General features: G+C 42.9%; 1 protein-coding gene across 3 annotated transcripts in view; it reads right to left on the bottom strand.

The window, feature by feature from the left end:
• The window catches only part of LOC124038001 (protein Niban 1-like), a 51315-nt gene that overhangs the window by 13330 nt on the left and 17158 nt on the right, over positions 1-20827 (bottom strand). For all 3 annotated transcript variants that reach the window (XM_046353344.1, XM_046353342.1, XM_046353343.1), the window contains exons 2-12: positions 19970-20100; positions 19735-19863; positions 19430-19550; positions 15211-15375; positions 14180-14295; positions 13613-13717; positions 13359-13521; positions 10717-10904; positions 10320-10466; positions 5249-5359; positions 5009-5116 (exon numbers count right to left, since the gene is read on the bottom strand). In XM_046353344.1, coding sequence (XP_046209300.1) covers positions 5009-5116; positions 5249-5359; positions 10320-10466; positions 10717-10904; positions 13359-13521; positions 13613-13717; positions 14180-14295; positions 15211-15375; positions 19430-19550; positions 19735-19863; positions 19970-20100 — 1484 coding nt within the window. The remainder of the gene's footprint in view (positions 1-5008; positions 5117-5248; positions 5360-10319; positions 10467-10716; positions 10905-13358; positions 13522-13612; positions 13718-14179; positions 14296-15210; positions 15376-19429; positions 19551-19734; positions 19864-19969; positions 20101-20827) is intronic.

Raw genomic sequence — 20827 nt, 5'->3', positions numbered from 1 at the left:
CCAATTGTGCAAGTTCTTCCACTTAAAAAGATGAGAGGCCTGTAATTTTCATCATAGGTACACTTCAACTATGACAGACAAAATGAGAAGGAAAAAAATCCTGAAAATCACATTTTAGGATTTTTTATGAATTTATTTGCAAATTATGGTGGAAAATAAGTATTTGGTCAATAACAAAAGTTTCTCAATACTTTGTTATATACCCTTTGTTGGCAATGACAGAGGTCAAACGTTTTCTGTAAGTCTTCATAAGGTTCTCACACACTGTTGCTGGTATTTCCTCCATGCAGATCTCCTCTAGAGCAGTGATGTTTTGGGGCTGTTGCTGGGCAACACGGACTTCCAACTCCCTCCAAAGATTTTCTATGGGGTTGAGATCTGGAGACTGGCTAGGCCACTCCAGGACCTTGAAATGCTTCTTACGAAGCAACTCCTTTGTTGCCCGGGCGGTGTGTTTGGGATCATTGTCATGCTGAAGACTCAGCCACATTTCTTCAATGCCCTTGCTGATGGAAGGAGGTTTTCACTCAAAATCTCACGATACATGGCCCCATTCATTCTTTCCTTTACACGGATCAGTCGTCCTGGTCCCTTTGCAGAAAAACAGCCCCAAAGCATCATGTTTCCACCCCCATGCTTCACAGTAGGTATGGTGTTCTTTGGAAGCAACTCAGCATTTTGTCCTCCAAACACGATGAGTTGACTTTTTACCAAAAAGTTCTATTTTGGTTTCATCTGACCATATGACATTCTCCAAATCTTCTTCTGATCATCCAAATGCTCTCTAGCAAACTTCAGACGGGCCTGGACATGTACTGGCTTAAGCAGGGGGACACGTCTGGCACTGTAGGATTTGAGTCCCTGGCGGCATCGTGTGTTACTGATGGTAGGCTTTGTTACTTTGGTCCCAGCTCTCTGCAGGTCATTCACTAGGTCCCCCCGTGTGGTTCTGGGATTTTTGATCACCGTTCTTGTGATTATTTTGACCGCACGGGGTGAGATCTTGTGTGGAACCCCAGATCGAGGGAGATTATCAGTGGTCTTGTATGTCTTCCATTTCCTAATAATTGCTCCCACAGTTGATTTCTTCAATCCAAGCTGCTTACCTATTGCAGATTCAGTCTTCCCAGTCTGGTGCAGGTCTACAATTTTGTTTCTGGTGTCCTTTGACAGCTCTTTGGTCTTTGCCTTAGTGGAGTTTGGAGTGTGACTGTTTGAGGTTGTGGACAGGTGTCTTTTATACTGATAACAAGTTCAAACAGGTGCCATTAATACAGGTAATGAGTGGAGGACAGAGGAGCCTCTTAAAGAAGAAGTTACAGGTCTGTGAGAGCCAAAAACCTTGCTTGTTTGTAAGTGACCAAATACTTATTTTCCACCATAATTTGCAAATAAATTCATTAAAAATCCTACAATGTGATTTTCTGGATTTTTTTTCTCATTTTGTCTGTCATAGTTGAAGTGTACCTATGATGAAAATTACAGGCCTCTCTCATCTTTTTAAGTGGGAGAACTTGCACAATTGGTGGCTGACTAAATACTTTTTTTGCCCCATTGTAGCTGTTGTTTCTGGGTTAGAAAATATCCTAAAACAAGTTTGTCGTCTAAACATTTGCCTGTCATATTCATCTTTTGATCTGAAATACAAATTCCATGAGTAAACAGAAAGTATTACCAATGTTACCATACTGTTCCAATATTTATGCCACTAACTACACTATACAAGCAGTATTTAGTTAACATAAATCTCACCTTTTATGGTGTTATTTTATGTAATGCTTGTAAGTGTTGTTTTTCTCTTCCCTTCCAGAGATGGAGTCAATTTAGCCGACCAGCTCACAGGAAGGACAGGAAGAGGTGAGCTGTCTGGTTGTTGTTTTGACCTTCTCCTCCAATGGGTTTTGAGCAGGAGGTGAGGAGAGGACGCGAGGAATCAAGGAAATGCAACTGATATTTTCCAAGGGTCCTCACTTGAGATTTTCTAACTTATTACCATGTCCTTTCTTAGTAGGCTTTTTAGTATAAAATTATTGGAATTTATAAAGTAAATAGTTTCTCAATACTTACTGTAGGACAGCATTCATTATTAGTTGTACATAGATTGCATGAAAATTGACTGAATTGAAACTGACACACCGGAGAATTCAGATGCTCTTGTTGTTCTTTTACAAGACTGAAAGTTAAATGTGTGTTTACCTGTATTGTGGCTACACATTCACAGACAGCCCTACCCTCTGTCTCTTTATGGCCATGTCTGAAGTTCCCCTACTATGTCTAGGCTTTATGAATTGTCCCTGTATTTGTCTGCAGTTGTGCATGCTATTGCTGTTCTCTTACAGATTACAGGCTACTCAAACATTTTTGTATTTTTACACGCACATACATGGACACACCTCTTTCAATAGTTTTTATTTTTGGTAACATTTTTACAACACACATACCTGTCATGTTCTTTCCTGTACTTGAATACTCATTAAAGTCTAATGTGTTCATAGTCAGTTGTTTCATTTGTTTATTAATATCTCATTTAGACTTCATCTTCTTATTTCTTCCCTACACCTTTGCAGATCTAAGACCAGATTAAAGTAAAAACACACTCTCTTCCTAACCTGCATTTTGTCAGACCAGTGAAGATGGTGGTAAACTTTACTATTTGTATTGTCCCTAGGTTACCTAGGGTCCATTGTTATCATACTAACTGTATGTCGTATAACCTTAAATAGAGCTCCTGCTCACCTGATGTACCATGCCAGGTGTGTATAATAGTGATGTTAATGGGAGAGGGAAGGGGTTAATGTGTGGTCTTTACTCCCAAATTTCATTTAAATATAACTTTCAAATGAAGAGACAATGAGACATAAAATAACCTGGGAAATATATATATACATCATGGACAACGGTGGATGGTTCTTAAAATAACCTTGGTGTTCGGGGGCTCTTAAAAAAAAAATCTGTTTCAAGCCACGGCATACTGCCATGGGACTTCACCTGCTGGCGATGAGGAGTAGGTGGTCAACTTCTCCCTCACCTGGAGTGCCTGTCTGGGGGCGTTGTTGGTGACATCAGGTAGGTGACCATTTGGCGTGCCCATCTCCATCCGGAGCGGCTCCTGGAATGACCTCCGCAGGTAGTTGTGGAGAACACGTGGCCTTCACGCAGGCATCGACATTTGAGGGGCTGAGACCAAGCACTCTCCAATATATTCTCCACCAGGCTGTCAAGAATCCCAAAGGCGCATTTAAAATATAACCTTGCCCTAGATAGTTGTTTGTTAAAGATCCTTACAGGCTTTGGTAATGACAGCTGGCATCCAGAATAGGGCCTCATGAGGTTGGTTCTCAAGGGAAGGCCTCATCGCCGACAAAGAAGTGGGGAACGGGTCCCAGGTCTTCAGCCCCAGGGAGTGATGCAGGTGGTGGAGTCTCCAGGGTATGTGATTCCAATAAGAATGTCATGAATGACTGTAACTGTCTTGAACAACAAGTGGTCCTGGAGAAGACTAGCCTACCTTCATCAAGGCAGAAGGCACCCCAACTTTATTTTCATTTGGTAACATTGCATCATTTAAAAAATTATTTTAAACCAAATTTGGCAAAAGTTATAGTCCTAATGAACATTCTGAAGTACATCAGATGTCACACAGGGGCTATTAACTAGAGAGCCGTTTAGCTAGCTTTAGCTAGCTATATCTAATATCAATCAATTATGGTATCAAAGACTAAAAAATTCACTAGAATTGAGCTTACCGGAGACAAATCGCCAGGCTTTCAACTGGGCTGATGGACTCCCGGTAGTTGGGGTCCATCTGGGCGATCCAGGCTCCAACCATCTGGAACAGTTGATCGAACTGGCTTCGGTCCAGACGAAAGTAACTTCGAAATTCCTCTCCAAATAGTCGAAGCTCTTGGATGAGATGGTGGAACTTTGCTTTCAGAACTTCAACCATCTCTGGACCCACATAGACCTGCGCTTCGACGGGGCTGGTCCCGGCCCAACAGCGCAATCAAGACCATTCCTCAACGTTTGTCTCATTATTGAAAAGAGACTACTCTCTGCTGTCTTGGCTATTTGTTATTGCATTTTGCTTTTTTTTTACTGTATATGTGTGCAACAAAAATTCAACGTTCACATGTTGCTACTTTCTGTCAAGTCTACGCATACAATTTGATGCATATGTTCGATAAATCGAACGTATGCATCACACCGAACGCACTGCAACGAAATGCTGAAAGGCAAACGCAGCGTTTCCATTGGAAATGAATGTACTTCTGGTGTACCAAAACGCAATGACACAGTCGGTGTGTTCGAAGCAGAGGCGGACCCTCTGATGCTCTCCCTCCGCGGAGACTGACCATCAGATGCAGGTACCGTCACTCCAGTAAAAATAATGAAACCAAATGATATGCTTAAATTTATGATCACTCAACTGTGTCTCACAGCTAATACAACAAAATAGGATCTATTAACAGTGTGATCATATACCTGAAGTTTTTAAATATATTTATTGAAATGGTCTGAGAAGAACAACATTGCCAGGGCAATTCAAGCTTCGCCAATATCCATTCATAATGTATTGGGACTATAGCCTACTGCACAAACCTCATTGCTACAGAACTGTTTTTCATAGTTTTTAACCAATTCTGAGCGGTAGATCCCGGCCTGAGTGATCTTGGCTCAGAAAGGTTTGGTGACCACTGCCTTAAGGGGGGTTGACGTGAGTTATTACACTATTGATCACCTTTTTTTAACCAGTTTATAATCATGTAATTTAATTATTACATTATGTGAAAAACTATTATGTTACGCATTGAGCATATTTATTACATTATTTGCAATCTATTACATTATCAACATGTATTACATTATAAATGCAAAATGTACTACAATATTAACTGTTATTACATAATTGGCAGTTTTTATATTGTAAGTTGCTACAAGGTGGGGGCCAGGTTATGTGTATTTGTTCTAGTGTTCGGTTAAAGGGTAAAGTGTGTGTGTATTGACTCACTGTTTTGTAAGTGGGGGCCAGGGTCTTCTTGATGTGAGGGAGAGTGATCCCCACCAAGGCCTCACGAAAGATCCTTTTCCTCACCGTACTGCTGTCATAGTCATATTGCTGCAACACATAGAGTTTAATCAGCATATAAACATTCATTTTGATCAGTGCTCGTCTCAGTGAGTTCCTCTGTACGCCTGTGAAGTAACTGTACTTTATACACAGATGTGTAATAATGAATAAGCAGCGTACCTTGAGCACCCTGTGCCTGGACTTCTCCATGGCAGAGCACGCGTTGCCTGGGTTGTCCTCTATGTCCTTGTAGAGCAGCAGATGAAAGGTGTACGCTGCATTCTCTACCAGCTGGACACAGGACATGGAGGAATTAACCCGGGAGCTCGTCAATCAATGACACACTGTGCATACAGTACTAGTCAAAAGGTTGGACCCATCTACTCAGTTGTAAAAATTATTTTTACATTGTAGAATGTAGTGAAAACATCAAAACTATGAAATTATCCAATTTTATTTGTCACATTTAAAAAATAAAATAAAAACATTTTTAATTTAACTAGGCAAGTAATATATGTAATATAAATAATATAATAATATATGCCATTTAACAGACGCTTTTATCCAAAGCGACTTACAGTCATGTGTGCATACATTCTACGTATGGGTGGTCCCGGGGATCGAACCCACTACCCTGGCGTTACAAGCGCCATGCTCTACCAACTGAGCTACAGAAGGACCCAAGTCAAGTTAAGAACAAATTCTTACATACAATGACGGCCTAGGAACAGTGGGTTACCTACCTTGTTCAGGGGTAGAACGACAGATTTTTACCTTGTCAGCTCTGGGATTTGATCAAGCAACCTTTCGGTTACTGTCCCAACACTCTAACCACTTGGCTACCTGCCACTCCTATGTGCTGAATAAATGCACCAAATACAACAGGTGTCGACCTTACAGTAAAACGCTTTACTTACGAGCCCCTAACCAACAATGCAGTTAAAAAAAATATGGATAAGAATAAGAAATAAAAGTAACAGGTAAATAAAGAGCAGCAGTAAAATAACAATAGTGAGACTATATACAGGGGGGTACCGGTACAGAGTCAATGTGCGAGGGCACCGGTTAGTTGAGGTAATATGTACGTCCAGAACCTACACTGCCAATGCTTACATTGGAGGAACTCAATGCCTTCGATGAGAGACTTGGCCGGGACAGCCACTTAAAAAAAATGTTGACGTACACATTTACATTTACATTACATTTACGTCATTTAGCAGACGCTCTTATCCAGAGCGACTTACAAATTGGTGCATTCACCTTATGACATCCAGTGGAACAGCCACTTTACAATAGTGCATCTAAATCTTTTAAGGGGGGGAGAAGGATTACTTTATCCTATCCTAGGTATTCCTTAAAGAGGTGGGGTTTCAGGTGTCTCCGGAAGGTGGTGATTGACTCCGCTGTCCTGGCGTCGTGAGGGAGTTTGTTCCACCATTGGGGGGGCCAGAGCAGCGAACAGTTTTGACTGGGCTGAGCGGGAACTGTACTTCCTCAGTGGTAGGGAGGCGAGCAGGCCAGAGGTGGATGAACGCAGTGCCCTTGTTTGGGTGTAGGGCCTGATCAGAGCCTGGAGGTACTGAGGTGCCGTTCCCCTCACAGCTCCGTAGGCAAGCACCATGGTCTTGTAGCGGATGCGAGCTTCAACTGGAAGCAAGTGGAGAGACACTTAGGTTGGAGTCATTAAAACATGTTTTTCAACATCTGCACAAATGTCTTGTTATCTTCTTCCTGGTTCGGTGTCGCTTCCACGGGATGGTTGAGCTAACGTAGGCTAATGCGATTAGCATGAGGTTGTAAGAAACAAGAACATTTCCCAGGACATAGACATAACTGATATTGGCAGAAAGCTTACATTCGTGTTAATCTGACTACACTATACAATTTACAGTAGCTATTACAGTGAAAGAATACCATGCTATTGTTTGAGGAGAGTGCATCATTCTGAACATGAATTATTAATAAACATATTAGGCACATTTGAGAAGTCTTGATATAAAGCATTTTTAACAAATGCAATGGTTCATTGGATCAGTCTAAAACTTCGCACATACACTGCTGCCATCTAGTGGACAAATCTAAATTACACCTGGGCTGGAATAATACATTATGGCCTTTCCATTGCATTTCAAAGATACATTCTTTTGAAGAATAGTGGGTATTTTCTTTGTATTATCTTTTACCAGATCTATTATTTTATATTCTTCTACATTCCTTTCACATTTCCACAAACTTCAAAGTGTTTCCTTTCAAATGGTACCAGACATGTGCATATCCTTGCTTCTGAGCTACAGGCAGTTTAATTTGGCTATGTCATTTTAGGTGAAAATTTTCAAAAAGGGCCGTATCCTTAACAAACTATATTTTTGGCAAGTTGGTTTGGACATCTACTTTGTGCATGACAAGTAATTTTTCCAACATTTGTTTACAGACAGATTATTTCACTTATTATTCAATGCATCTCAATTCCAGTGGGTCAAAATTTCACATACACTAAGTTGGCTGTGCCTTTAAACAACTTGGAAAATTCCCGAAAATGATGTCATGGCTTTAGAAGCTTCTGATTGGCTAACTTATATCATGTGAGTCAATTGGAGGTGTACCTGTGGATGTATTTCAAGGCCTACCTTCAAATTCAGTGCCTCTTTGCTTGACATCATGCGAAAATCAAAATAAATCAGCCAAGACCTCCACAACCTTGGGAGCAATTTCCAAACACCTGAAGGTACCACGTTCATCTGTACAAACAATAGTACGCAAGTATAAGCAGCTTGGGACCACGCAGCTACCATACCGCTCAGGAATGAGATACATTCTGTCTCCTAGAGATGAACGTACTTTGGTGAGAAAAGTGCAAATCAATCCCAGATCAACAGCAAAGGACCTTGTGAAGATGCTGGAGGAAACAGGTACAAAAGTATCTATATCCACAGTAAAACGAGTCCTATATCGACATAACCTGAAAGGCTGCTCAGTAAGGAAGAAGCCACTGCTCCAAAACCGCCATAAAAAAGCCAGACTACAGTTTGCAACTGCACATGGGGACAAAGATCATACTTTTTGGAGAAATGTCCTCTGGTCTGTTGAAACAAAAATAAAACTGTTTGGCCATAATGACCATTGTTGTGTTTGGAAGAAAAAGGGGGAGACTTGCAAGCCGAAGAACACCGTCCCAACCGTGAAGCACGGGGGTGGCAGCATCATGTTATGGGGGTGCTTTGCTGCAGGAGGGACTGGTGCACTTCACAAAATAGATGGCTTCGTGACAAAGGAAAATTATGTAGATATATTGAAGCAACATCTCAAGACATCCGTCAGGACAATGACCCCAAGCATACTTCCAAAGTTGTGGCAAAATGGCTTAAGGACAACAAAGTCAAGGTATTGGTGTGGCCATCAAAGCCCTGACCTCAATTCTATAGAAAATTTGTGGGCAGAACTGAAAAAGTGTGTGTGAGCAAGGAGGCCTACAAACCTGACTCGGTTACACCAGCTCTGTCAGGAAGAATGGGCCAAAATTAATCCATCTTATTGTGGGAAGCTTATGGAAGGCAACTCTAAACGTTCCACTGGGAATATGATGAAAGAAATAAAAGCTTAAATAAACCATTCTCTCTTCTATTACTCTCACAGTTCACATTCTTAAAATAAAGTGGTGATCCTAACTGACCTAAGACAGGGCATTTTTACTGGGATTAAATGTCAGGAATTGTGAAAAACTGAGTTAGGTAGAATTATTAAAGTGAATATGCAGAGATGATAACAACAGAGAGTAGCAGTGGTGTAAAAGTGGGTGGGGCAATGCAAATAGACTGGGTAGCCATTTGATTAGATGTTCAGGAGTCTTATGGCTTGGGGCTAGAAGCTGTTTAGTAGCCTCTTGGACCTCGACCGGTACCGCTTGCCATGAGGTAGCAGAGGGAACAGTCTATGACTAGGGTGGCTGGAGTCTTTGCCAATTTTTAGGGCCTTCCTCTGACACCACCTGGTATAGAGGTCCTGGATGGCAGGAAGCTTAGCCCTGGTGATGTACTGGGCCGTTCGCACTACCCTCTGTAGTGCCTTGGGGTCAGAGGCCGAGCAGTTGGCATACCAGGCAGTGATGCAACCAGTCAGCATGGTGCAGCTGTAGAACCGTTTGAGGATCTGAGGACCCATGCCAAATCTTTTCAGTCTCCTTAGGGGGAATATGTTTTGTCGTGCCCTCTTCACGACTGTCTTGGTGTGCTTGGACCATGTTAGTTTGTTGGTGATGTGGACACCAAGGAACTCGTAGCTCTCAACATGCTCCACTGCAGCCGTGTCGATGAGAATGGGGGCACATTCTGGGGATGGGGGCACAGGTTACCTTAGTGTTCTTGGGCACAGCGCATGCTCGCAGTTGGTCAGTGCATGCTCACAGTACATGTCCTGGTAATTCGCCTGGTCCTGCGGCCTTGTGAATGTTGACCTGTTGAAAGGTCTTACTCACATTGGCTGCGGAGAGCGTGATCGCACAGTCTTCAGGGAACAGCTGGTGCTCTCATGCATGTTTCAGTGTTATTTGCCTTGAAGTGAACATAGAATCAGTTTAGCTCGTCTGGTAGACTCATGTCACTGGGCAGCTCCCGGCTATGCTTCCCTTTGTAGTCTGTAATGGTTTGCAAACCCTGCCACATCCGACGAGCGTCAGAGACTGTACAGTACCATTCGATCTTAGTCCTATATTGACGTATTGCCTGCTTGATGGTTCGTCGGAGGGCACAGTGGGATTTCTTATAAGCTTCCGGGTTAGAGTCCTGCTCCTTGAAAGTGGCAGCTCTAGCCTTTAGCTCAGTGCGGATGTTGCCTGTAATCCATGGCTTCTGCTTGGGGTATGTACGTACCTCATGAAGCTGGTTGAGAGAATGCTAAGAGTGTGCAAATCTGTCATCAAGGCAAAGGGTGGCTACTTTGAATAATCTCAAATATAAAATATATTTTGATTTGTTTAACACTTTTTTTGGTCACTACATGATTCCATATGTGTTTTTCATATTTCACAGTTTTGATGTCTTCACTATTATTCTACAATGCATAAAATAGTAAAAATATATAACAACCCTTGAATGAGTTGGTGTGTCCAAACTTTTGACTGGTTCTGTAGCTATTATTTTTCATCACCACCAACAGGTCAACACTGTCTGTCAGATTCACAACAACTGAGACTGTCTGATGAGTATTAAAGTGTGGAAAATTTTAGTTAGTCACTTAGTGTGTGTGTAATGTTTACCTGCTGTAGGTCTATCTGGGTGCTGTGGACCAGGCTGCTGATGTTGGAGAAGCCAAAGCGTTCCTGCAGGTCGTGCAGCTGGTCGTGGAGAGAGTTGATCCTCTGGTAACAACTCAACAGATTGGGCCTACTCAGTTTAGCTAGCGCCTGGAGAGAGGCAGAGAGGAAGAGGGGGGATGAGAGGAAGGAGAGAGAGGGTGATGAAATAGGAAGCAACAGAAAGGGAGGACGGGTGATGGAATGGGAATAGATGAGAAAGAGGAAAAAGGGGTGAGGGAGAGAGGGAAAAGGTGAGGAGAAAGACCAAGCGGGATCAACAAAGTGGGGGTCAATAGTTTGAGTAAATGATAGCTCAGACAGGACTGTTTGTGAGAAGACGAGGAGAGAAAATTTGCACCTGCTTGAGTTCATTGGTAACCCCGCCCTCCTGGAAGTCCTGACACAGTTGGTCCATCTGGCTGTCACTCAGGAGCCGGGCTTCCTGGAACCCTGAGCTGATTGGTCCCATCAGCTCCTCCAGTACAGAGGCCAGGTAGGGCTGCACGCTCTCCGAACAGAACTTCTCTGCTGACTCCAATACTCTAGCTACAGTAGGACAGATACATTAATTAGCTGCTCTGATAAACTGGCTACAGGAGGACAGATACATTCATTAGCTGCTCTGATAAACTGGCTACAGGAGGACAGATACATTCATTAGCTGCTCTGATAAACCTGCTACAGGAGGACAGATACATTCATTAGCTGCTCTGATAAACCTGCTACAGGAGGACAGATACATTCATTAGCTGCTCTGATAAACCTGCTACAGGAGGACAGATACATTCGTAGATTCATGCATCAGACCAGAAGCTAGGGCTTGGTCAATAGAACAAGATACAGTACTGTACAGTGAATCATAGTTTAAGCTCTCTCTTGATTTAATCTATAGTGCTCCTGTTCCATTAATGCAATAAAAACAGCATTTAATGAATATAAAACAAGTTATCTATCTTAAGTGCTGCTGACTAAAATGGATAATTGTAACTCGTTGAACGGAGGGTTTTGGGCTTGTGTGTAAACTGCCTGGGCACGAATATTGTATAAAGTCTAGTGTACAGTCATCAAATCTGCTGGGTGGCATTTACTGTCCCCCACAGAGACATTCACTCTCCCAGGGAGTTAGCTAGGTATCAGTGTCAACAACACTGAACAGAACAAAAGAATAATGTACACCAACGCCCCAATACCACACCCTGACCTAAGCCCCCTAAATTCAGACACACACAATCTCACACGTATGCAAACGCAAGCACACATGCACGAACATGTGCGCACACAGTCTTGTATAAATAACCTTTGTGGGGACACACAATTCAGTCCCATTCAAAATCCTATTTTCCCTAACCCCTAACCTTAATCCGAAAACCTAACATTAACCCTAAACCTAACCCTAGCTCCTAATCCTAAAACTAACCCTAGCTCCTATCACTAACCCTAAACCTAATGCTAACCCTAACACTAATTCTAACCTTGACCTTATACCCTCTAGAAATAGCATTTGACCTTGTGGGGACTAACAAAATGACCCCAGTTAGTCCAATTTTTTGTTTGTTCACTATTCTTGTGGGGGCTTTTGGTCCCCACAAGTATAGTGTCATGACGTTGGCCTGGGGGGGGTGGGTTTATGACAGTCATAATTACCTCTTTCCCCCTTTTCAAACACGCCCTCCTCTCCCTTCCTATATAAGCCCTTGACGACAATATGACCTCCTGTTCCGAGGATGTGAGGACGGCGGTCTGATGTCAGAATGGTTCAGATAATAACTACAGAACGAAGTCAAAATCAGTGTGAGCTTTGGTTGCGAATGGTGTGAACTTTGAACTCTTATTCACTACAGAAGTGATACCTCCTAGCCGTTGAGTTAGCACCAGCAGATGCAAACGAGGGTTAGGAAGGAACAGACAGAGTATCCCGTCTATCACCCAACGACGTTACTACAACGTATCCAATTGACAACCAGAGACATTCTTCAAAGGACTCGGAGGGGCAACACGGCCTTCCATCTACCACTAACCTACCGAAGCGCAGCTCAGAATAAATATTTATTGCATTTTCCTTTTCCAAATGGGCGGTCATTTAGAATACATAAGATACTGTATTTACAATAGCACAGCTTCTTCCCTTTGTTCCTCATTCTTCCCGCTCTTTCACTCAAACTCAGACCCTTTTCTTTTGTGTAACAAGCTGTCATATCTGTTCCGCCCGCTAGGGACATTTTCCTTTATGACGTCATTTGTAATCAAGGTATGATATCATTGTGTAATTCTGTGTGATTAGTTAGGTATTTAGTAAATAAATAATTAAACACAATTTTGTATTGCTGATTCAACTTGTGAGCCAGGGTTTGTGCAGGTAACCAAGAATGTACAACTTTCAGATGAGACTGAATTAAGATGACGATTAAAATTGACTGCTATTGAGGTAAAATATTACTAGGTCTGTAAGAGTTTATTCAGAAGATAACAGCTCTAAAAATATTATTTCGTGGTGCCCGACTCTAGTTAATTACATTTACATGATTAGCTCAATCAGGTAATATTAACTACGGAGAAATTATTTTATAGAATAGCATGTCATATCACTTAATCCGGCATAGCCAAAGACACGACAATAGTTACACACACACACACACACACACACACACACACACACACACACACACACACACACACACACACACACACACACACACACACACACACACACACACACACACACACACACACACACACACACACACACACACACACACACGTACACACAAATACATGCAGTTAACCTGCCATGTTCACGCTCATATGGATCTATTCATATAAAACAGTATCATGTGACAAATTAAGTAACGGATTGCATTTGTACAGCCTGTTTGTCTTGTAGTGACTGAGAGCTGCATAGCCCTAACTCTCTTGCTGATTTCTAAATTAACACCTAACCGTATACAAGTATACTATGGGGGCAGATTTTGGATTGATTCTCTCTCCAGGGTTAGTCGGTACCTCGTAGTTTTCCTTCCAGGTAGGTTCTGGAGTTGAGGATCTGGTCCATGTCAGAGCGTATCAGCACCTCCTGCTGGTGAGCTGCTTTCCTACACTCCTCCTTCAGAGCAGACATACCCTCAAATAGACACTCCTGCACCAGGATATAGGCCGCTTCTACGGTCTGTGGTGCAGAATAGAGAGGGGTTAGGGTTTAAGGAAACAAACACACGCATCATTAATCATCATACTTTAGTATTGATAGCGTGACTCACAGCGAACCACACTCTCTTCCTCTCTGTCTTCCTGGCTTTTAGATGAGGCAGCATGTCCTTCTCCAAAGAGGGCAACAGCTCCTCCATAACCAGGTTGGCCAGTACCTGTACACACACAAACACAAACAAACATACAATGTATCTGTACAAATCTTACGAACCATGCATCAAACATCCAAATCATATGACAACGTGCAGATTGATTTATCCCTGAAAAACATGCAGGTGAGTAATACTGCAAACACATGGTGAAACTACAGAGCAAAACTCTGGCGTTGAAAACATTGATGAGATAGGTGTGAGAACAGACACACACACACAAATATGTGAATACGGAGGTGTGCGAGTGCAGTAGGACAGTGGCGGCCTCCTTGCAGTAATAGGGGTTGTTTCCTGCACCTCTAACTTAACTTCCTGGTATCACAAATGCTCCGTGACCACACAATTGCCCAATTATACTGCCATCAACTAACAGGGTATGGGGGGATAGAGAGAGAAAGAGTGTCAAGGGAATCAGTATCTGCTGATGTGAGTGTTTTAAGCATAGAAGCAGAACCAGTAACCTACCCTGACGTCACTGCCAATCAGCATTTTCCAGGAGTCATAGCTGCCCTTCTCCTGTCTGTAGAGGTGGACTGCTTTGAGGAAGGCCTGCACCTCAACTGTCTTCTTCTTTAGGAAGTCTGAGAGAAGGAGAGAGAGAAAGGTAGAGAGCGAGAGAAAGGTAGAGAGCGAGAGAAAGGTAGAGAGCAAGAGAAAGGTAAAGAGCGAGAGAAAGAGAGAGAAAGGTAGAGAGAGAGAAAGGTAGAGAGAGAGAGAGAGAGAGAGAGAGAGAGAGAGAGAGAGAGAGAGAGAGAGAGAGAGAGAGAGAGAGAGAGAGAGAGAGAGAGAGAGAGAGAGAGAGAGAGAGAGAGAGAAGAGAGAGAGAGAGAGAGAGAGAGAGAGAGAGAGAGAGAGAAAGGTAGAGAGAGAGAGAGAGAGAGAGAGAGAGAGAGAGGTAGAGAGAGAGAGAGAGAGAGAGAGAGAGAGAGAAAGGTAGAGAGAGAAAGGTAGAGAGAGAGAGAGAGAGAGAGAGAGAGAGAGAGAGAGAGAGAGAGAGAGAGAGAGAGAGAGAGAGAGAGAGAGAGAGAGAGAGAGAGAGAGAGAGAAAGTTAGAATGAAAAGTAGAGAGAAAAAATGAAAAGTAGAGAGAGAAAAGGTAGAGAGAGAAAAGGTAGAGAGAAGACAGGAGTGGGAAGAAATGTGTGATGCTTCTCTGTCTTAACAAGGATGTAAGAACTGGGCTGTGTTCCAATTGCCTACTCGTCTCCACAAAGTGTGCAATAACAAAACATGTTGAAAACATGGGCTAGAGGGAGTTTCCACTATGTCCCATACACACAAGAGAGGGGGGTAAGTAACTGCACACTTCAGAGTGAATGGTGGAGAATTGGAGCACAGCCCTGGCCTTAGTTCTGACTGGGCCTTGTCTTTGCTCTCCTCCCTCAGGAGACCCTACATGAAAATGTTATTAAAAGTTATGCCTATGCGTCTTTGCTTCAGTGCTGGTGTGGCGAACCTGCTACCATGGTAACCGTTCGTTCTGGCTGGTTAGTTACCTTGGTTCTGGTGGCGGATGCAGTCGGAGAGGATGGAGAGGAATTCAGCTTGGCGAGCATCCTGTCGGAAGCAGAAGTAGTAATCCCTACGGTACGGAAGCCTGAGGTACACAGGGAACTGTCCAGGCATGCCGATTATAGGAGGGGCAAACTCCTCCTTCACATCTGCAATGGAAACACACACATCATCATGTTGGTCATACCACATTGGCTATTACTATTACACACATCATGCTGGGCCACACATACACCCACCCACCCAGACACACGCACCCACCAGCCTGCCTGGTTTTTCTAGAGGAGCACACTGGCCATTGCAAAGGACAAAACATTTGATGATCAAGTATCTATTTGAAGGTAGTATTCATCTCTCATGAGAAAAAATATGATCAAGTGTGATAAAAACAACAGCCATGATCTGCATTTATGACCGTCTGTAATAGGAAAGGTAATGCTGCTTCTCCCAGAGTAGCAAGGACTAAAAAAAGATGAACACCCACTCACTGTGCTCTCTACACATCTAAAAGCAGTTGAGGTGGGAGTTGGGAACAACAAAGTATTCGACTGAAATTTGGCAACTTTCAAAATAAGTGTTTGGAATGGCAACAGAAACTAAATGAAAGAATCTGCCAATAGAGAGAGACAGCATGTATCAGTGCTCAGTGGATGGAATGGTATTATCAGTCCGGATATAAAGACTGGTTTCCCTACGCTTCGGTGTCCCTGTAGGCAGGATTGAACAGGTTTTAGGCCAGAATGTTTGTTTCCAGGGTATTTGCATTGACATTTCACAAGACAAGTAGGAAACCAAGCAAACCCTACATAGAGACTGTCTGCGAGAAGGGATTATCATTGTGAGTGCGCAATGTTGTGTAGCAAACAGATAGGGCGTGTAACTTAAGCCATACACATTCATCCTCACACACACACCCACCTACTCATTCAAGGGTTTTTCTTTATTTTGACTATCTTCTACATTGTAGAATAATAGTGAAGACATCAAAACTATGAAATAACACATGGAATGTTGTGTTAACCAAAAAAGTGTTAATCAAATCCAAATATATTTTACATTTGAAATTCTTCAAAGTAGCCACCCTTTGCCTTGATGACAGCTTTGCACACTCTTGGTATTCTCTCAACCAACTTCATGAGGTAGTCACCTGGAATGCATTTCAATTAACAGGTGTGCCTTGTTAATAGTTAATTTGTGGAATTTCTTTCCTTCTTAATGCATTTGAGCCAATCAGTTGTGTGGTGACAAGGTAGGGTTGGTATACAGAAAATGTCCCTATTTGGTAAGATACCAAGTCCATATTATGGCAAGAGCAGCTCAAATAAGCAAAGAGAAATGACAGTCCATCATTACATTATGACATGACAGTCAGTCAATACGGAAAATGTCAAGAACTTTGAAAGTTTCTTCAAGTGAAGTCGCAAAAACCATCAAGCACTATGATGAAACTGGCTATCATGAGGACCACCACAGGAAAGGAAGAACCAGAGTTACTTCTGCTGCAGAGGATGAATTCATTCGAGTTACCAGCCAGAAATCGTCAATAAACTGCACCTCAGATTGCAGCCCAAATAAATGCTTCACAGAGTTCAAGTAACAGACACATCTCAACATCAACTGTTCAGAGGAGACTGTATGAATCAGGCCTTCATTGTTAAAATTGATGCAAAGAAACCACTACTAAAGGACACCAATAATAAGAAGAGACTTGCTTGGGCCAAGAAACAAGAGCAATGGACATTTGACAGGTGGAAATCTGTCCTTTGTTCTGATGAGTACAAATTTGAGATTTTTGGTTCCAATCGCTGTGTCTTTGTGAGACACAGAGAAGGTGAACGGATGATCTCCACATGTGTGGTTCCCACTGTGAAGCATGGAGGAGGAGGTGCGATGGTGTTGGGGTGCTTTGCTGGTGACACTGTCAGTGATTTATTTAGAATTCAAGGCACACTTGACGAGCATGGCTACCACAGCATTCTGCAGCGATACGCCATCCCATCTAGTTTGTGCTTATTGGGACTATCATTTGTTTTTCAACAGGACAATAACTCAAAACACACCTCCAGGCTGTGTAAGGGCTACTTGACAAAGAAGGAGAGTGATGGAGTGCTGCATCAGATGACCTGCATCGGAGGATGGTGCAGACGGAGATGGCAGCATCGCGACTAGATGGTCTGACTTAGGAAGCGTGCACACCACGCACCACTCCCAAGTATTTTACTCGTCCTTACTAGGACATTACTAAGTGATCCAAAGCTTTGAACAGTAGTGTATGTCAGAGCAGCATTGGACTAAGATACAGTGTCATAGTATAGAGTACAGTAAAGTGGCCAGTGATTCACTGTTTATGTCTTTAGGCAGTAGCCTCTGATGTGCTGGAGATGGCTGTTTAACAGTCAGTGGTGTAGTATAGAACACAGTACTATATTCATACAGTTGAAGTCGGAAGTTTACATGCACTTAGGTTGCAGTCATTAAAACTTGTTTTTCAACCTCTCCACAAATGTCTTGAATTGAAGTGGGTCTAGGGTGGCAGGTAAGGTGGACGTGAAATGATCCTTGACTAGTCTCTCAAAGCACTTCAGGATGACAGAGGTGTGTGCCTTTGCTTTCTTAGGTACAGGGACAATGGTGGCCTCTTGAAGCATGTGGGGACAACAGACTGGGATAGGGAGATATTGAATATATCTGTGAACACACCAGCCAGCTGGTCTGCGCATGCTCTGAGGACTCGGCTAGGGATACCATCTGAGCCGGCAGCCCTGCGAGGGTTAACACACGTAAATGTCTTACTCACGTCAGCCACGGAGAAGGAGAGCCCACAGTCCTTGATAGCGGGCCCTGTCGGTGGCACTGTATTATCCTCAAAGCGAGTGAAGAAGGTGTTCACTGAGACTCAACTTTGTCCTTATACCGACGTATAGCCTGCTTGATTTCTTTGCGGAGGGAATAACTACACTGTTTGTATTCTTCTCCTAGTCTTCTTGCCCTGCGGTGGTTCACACTTTCAGTGTTGGGTAGGTTTGAATTGTCACAGTGGATACAACATGTCCTATGCACTTCCTGATATACCGATATGATGAATGAGTTTATGTGTCAATATTCTTTTCTGAAGCTACTCTGAACATATCCCAGTCCGCGTGAACAAAACAATCTTGAAACTCGGATTCCGATTGGTCAGACCAGGGTTGAATAGTCCATACCACGGGTGCTTCCTGTATGAGTTTCTGCCTATAAGCGGGGGAGAAGCAAGATTGAATCGTGGTCCGATTTGCCGAATGTTGGATGTCGAATGTCGAATGCATGCCTTACATGCATTCTGGAAGGTAGTATAGCAATGGTCGAGGGTTTTAGCAGCACGAGTACAACAACCAATATGTTGACAGAATTTAGGTAGCCTTGTTCTCAAATTTGCTTTGTTAAAATCCCCATGTACAATAAATGCAGCCTCAGGATATGTGGTTTCTAGTTTGCATAATGTCCAGGGAAGTTCGTTGAGGGCCGTCGTGGTATCCGCTTGGGGGGGGGGATATAGACCGCTGTGGCTATTATTGACAAACATTATCTTGTGAGATAGTAATGTCGGCAGGTAGCCTAGTGGTTAGAGCATTGAACTAGTAACTGAAAGGTAAAAAAATCTGCTGTTCTGCCCCTGAACAAGGCATTTAACCCACTGTTCCTAGGCCGTCATTGAAAATAAGAATTTGTTCTTAACTTGCTTGTCTAGTTAAATAAAAGGTAAAATATATTTTTTAAATGATTGTGAGATATTCTAGTTCCTGTGTGTTATCACAGTTACACCATAAGTTATTAATCATAAAACATATACCTCCACCCTTCTGCTTCCCGGAGAGATGTTTGTTCCTGTCGGCGTGATGTACTGAGAATCCAACTGGGTTTACAGAGTAAGACAGTATATCTCTAGAGAGCCATGTTTCTGTGAAGCACAGTATGTTACAATCCCTGGTGTCTCTATGAAAAGCAACTCTCGCCTTGAGCTCATCAGTTTTATTATGCAGAGATTGGACATTAGCAAGTAAAATACTCTGGAGTGGTGGGTGATGAGCATGCTTCCTAAGTCAGACCAGAAAACCGCCTCAAGTACCTTGTCTCCGCCAGTATTGTTTTGGGTCAGCATCTGGAATAAGTTCAATTGCTCTGGGGAGAGCAAACAAAGGACATCCTATTACATGATATACTCACTGTTGGTTTCAGAAACAGGGAAGCATTTGTCCACCATGGCCATGTATTTCTCCTCTGTGGTGAGCACTGTGCCCCCTGTTGGCAGCAGCTTGTGGCGCGGGGGCACACCCTTCACAAAGGTCTGGAAGAAAGGAGTCACTGCACGAGGTTTATTTCCATTTTTATTTGTTATTTATTTAGCTCAAATACTGTATACATTTTTCTTAAGCTGCTTATTCATTCACCTATTCAGACAAAATGTCTCCCCAATGACTATGTCCTCCTTATGGCTGTTAAAAAGAGTGTCATAAGAGTGTCCTGCTCACCTCAAAGCTGTTGTGGCACTCCAGACAGTAGTTGCCACGCACCACCACGTACCTCTCTTCCCACTTCCTGGTTGCTTCAAAATGAAGGACTTGTTCCTCATACAGCACCTCCCCCGCCTCCGGAGGACCCTAGATCAACACAGAGATTATGTCATGATACAATGTCCTCAGCGGTAATCAATGGAGAGATCCATTGAACACACACACACACACACACACCTCACATACACCTTACCCTCTGTTTGAGGAGCTGTTTTATTTTCTCTTTTGGCTGCTCCAGCTCATCCTGGACTTGGGAGAAGAAGACCACAGAGTACTGTGTCCTGTAGTGGGGACTGAACTCTTTCAACTCTGCCTCTGCACAACCTACAAACAACATCACCCAAACATACAGTGAATAGCATTATACACTAAATATACAAAACATTAAGTACACCTGCTCTTTCTATGACATAGACTGACTAAGCGTATCTATGTGAAAGCTATGGTCCCTTATTGATGTCACTTGTTAAATACACTTCAATCAGTTTAGATGAAGGGGAGGAGACAGGTTAATGGAAGATTTTTAAGCCTTGAGAAAATTGAGACATGGATTGTGTATGTGAGCCATTCAGAGGGTATTTGGGGGGGACAAATGTAAGAGCCTTTGAACAGCGTAAGGTAGTAGGTGCTAGGTGAACCGGTTTGTGTCAAGAACTGCAACACTGCTGGGGTTTTCATGCTCAACAGTTTCCCACGTGAATCAAAAATGGTCCACCACCCAAAGGACATCCAGCCAACTTGGCACAATTGTGGGAAGCATTGGAGTCAACATGGGCCAGCATCCCTGTGGAACGCTTTTGACACCCTGTAGAGTCCATGCCCCGACGAATTGAGGCCGTTCTGAGGGCAAAAGGGGAGTGTAACTCAATATTAGGAAGGTGTTCCTAATGTATTGTACACTCAGTGTACAGTATGTAGTAGCAGATGTGATAGTGATACAATATAGTGACTAGTAGAATAATTGGTAATGGCAATGATAATTCATAGTGATTGTGTTAAGAATAGCACTGTAATTGAGCGGAAAAAGGGGAAGTTCTAAAGTTCCGTGGCA

Source organism: Oncorhynchus gorbuscha, linkage group LG06 (genome assembly GCF_021184085.1).
Source record: "Oncorhynchus gorbuscha isolate QuinsamMale2020 ecotype Even-year linkage group LG06, OgorEven_v1.0, whole genome shotgun sequence".
Classification (NCBI taxonomy): domain Eukaryota; kingdom Metazoa; phylum Chordata; class Actinopteri; order Salmoniformes; family Salmonidae; genus Oncorhynchus; species Oncorhynchus gorbuscha.
Note: the sequence above shows the minus strand (reverse complement) of the source record. Positions and strands in the feature narration are given on the sequence as shown.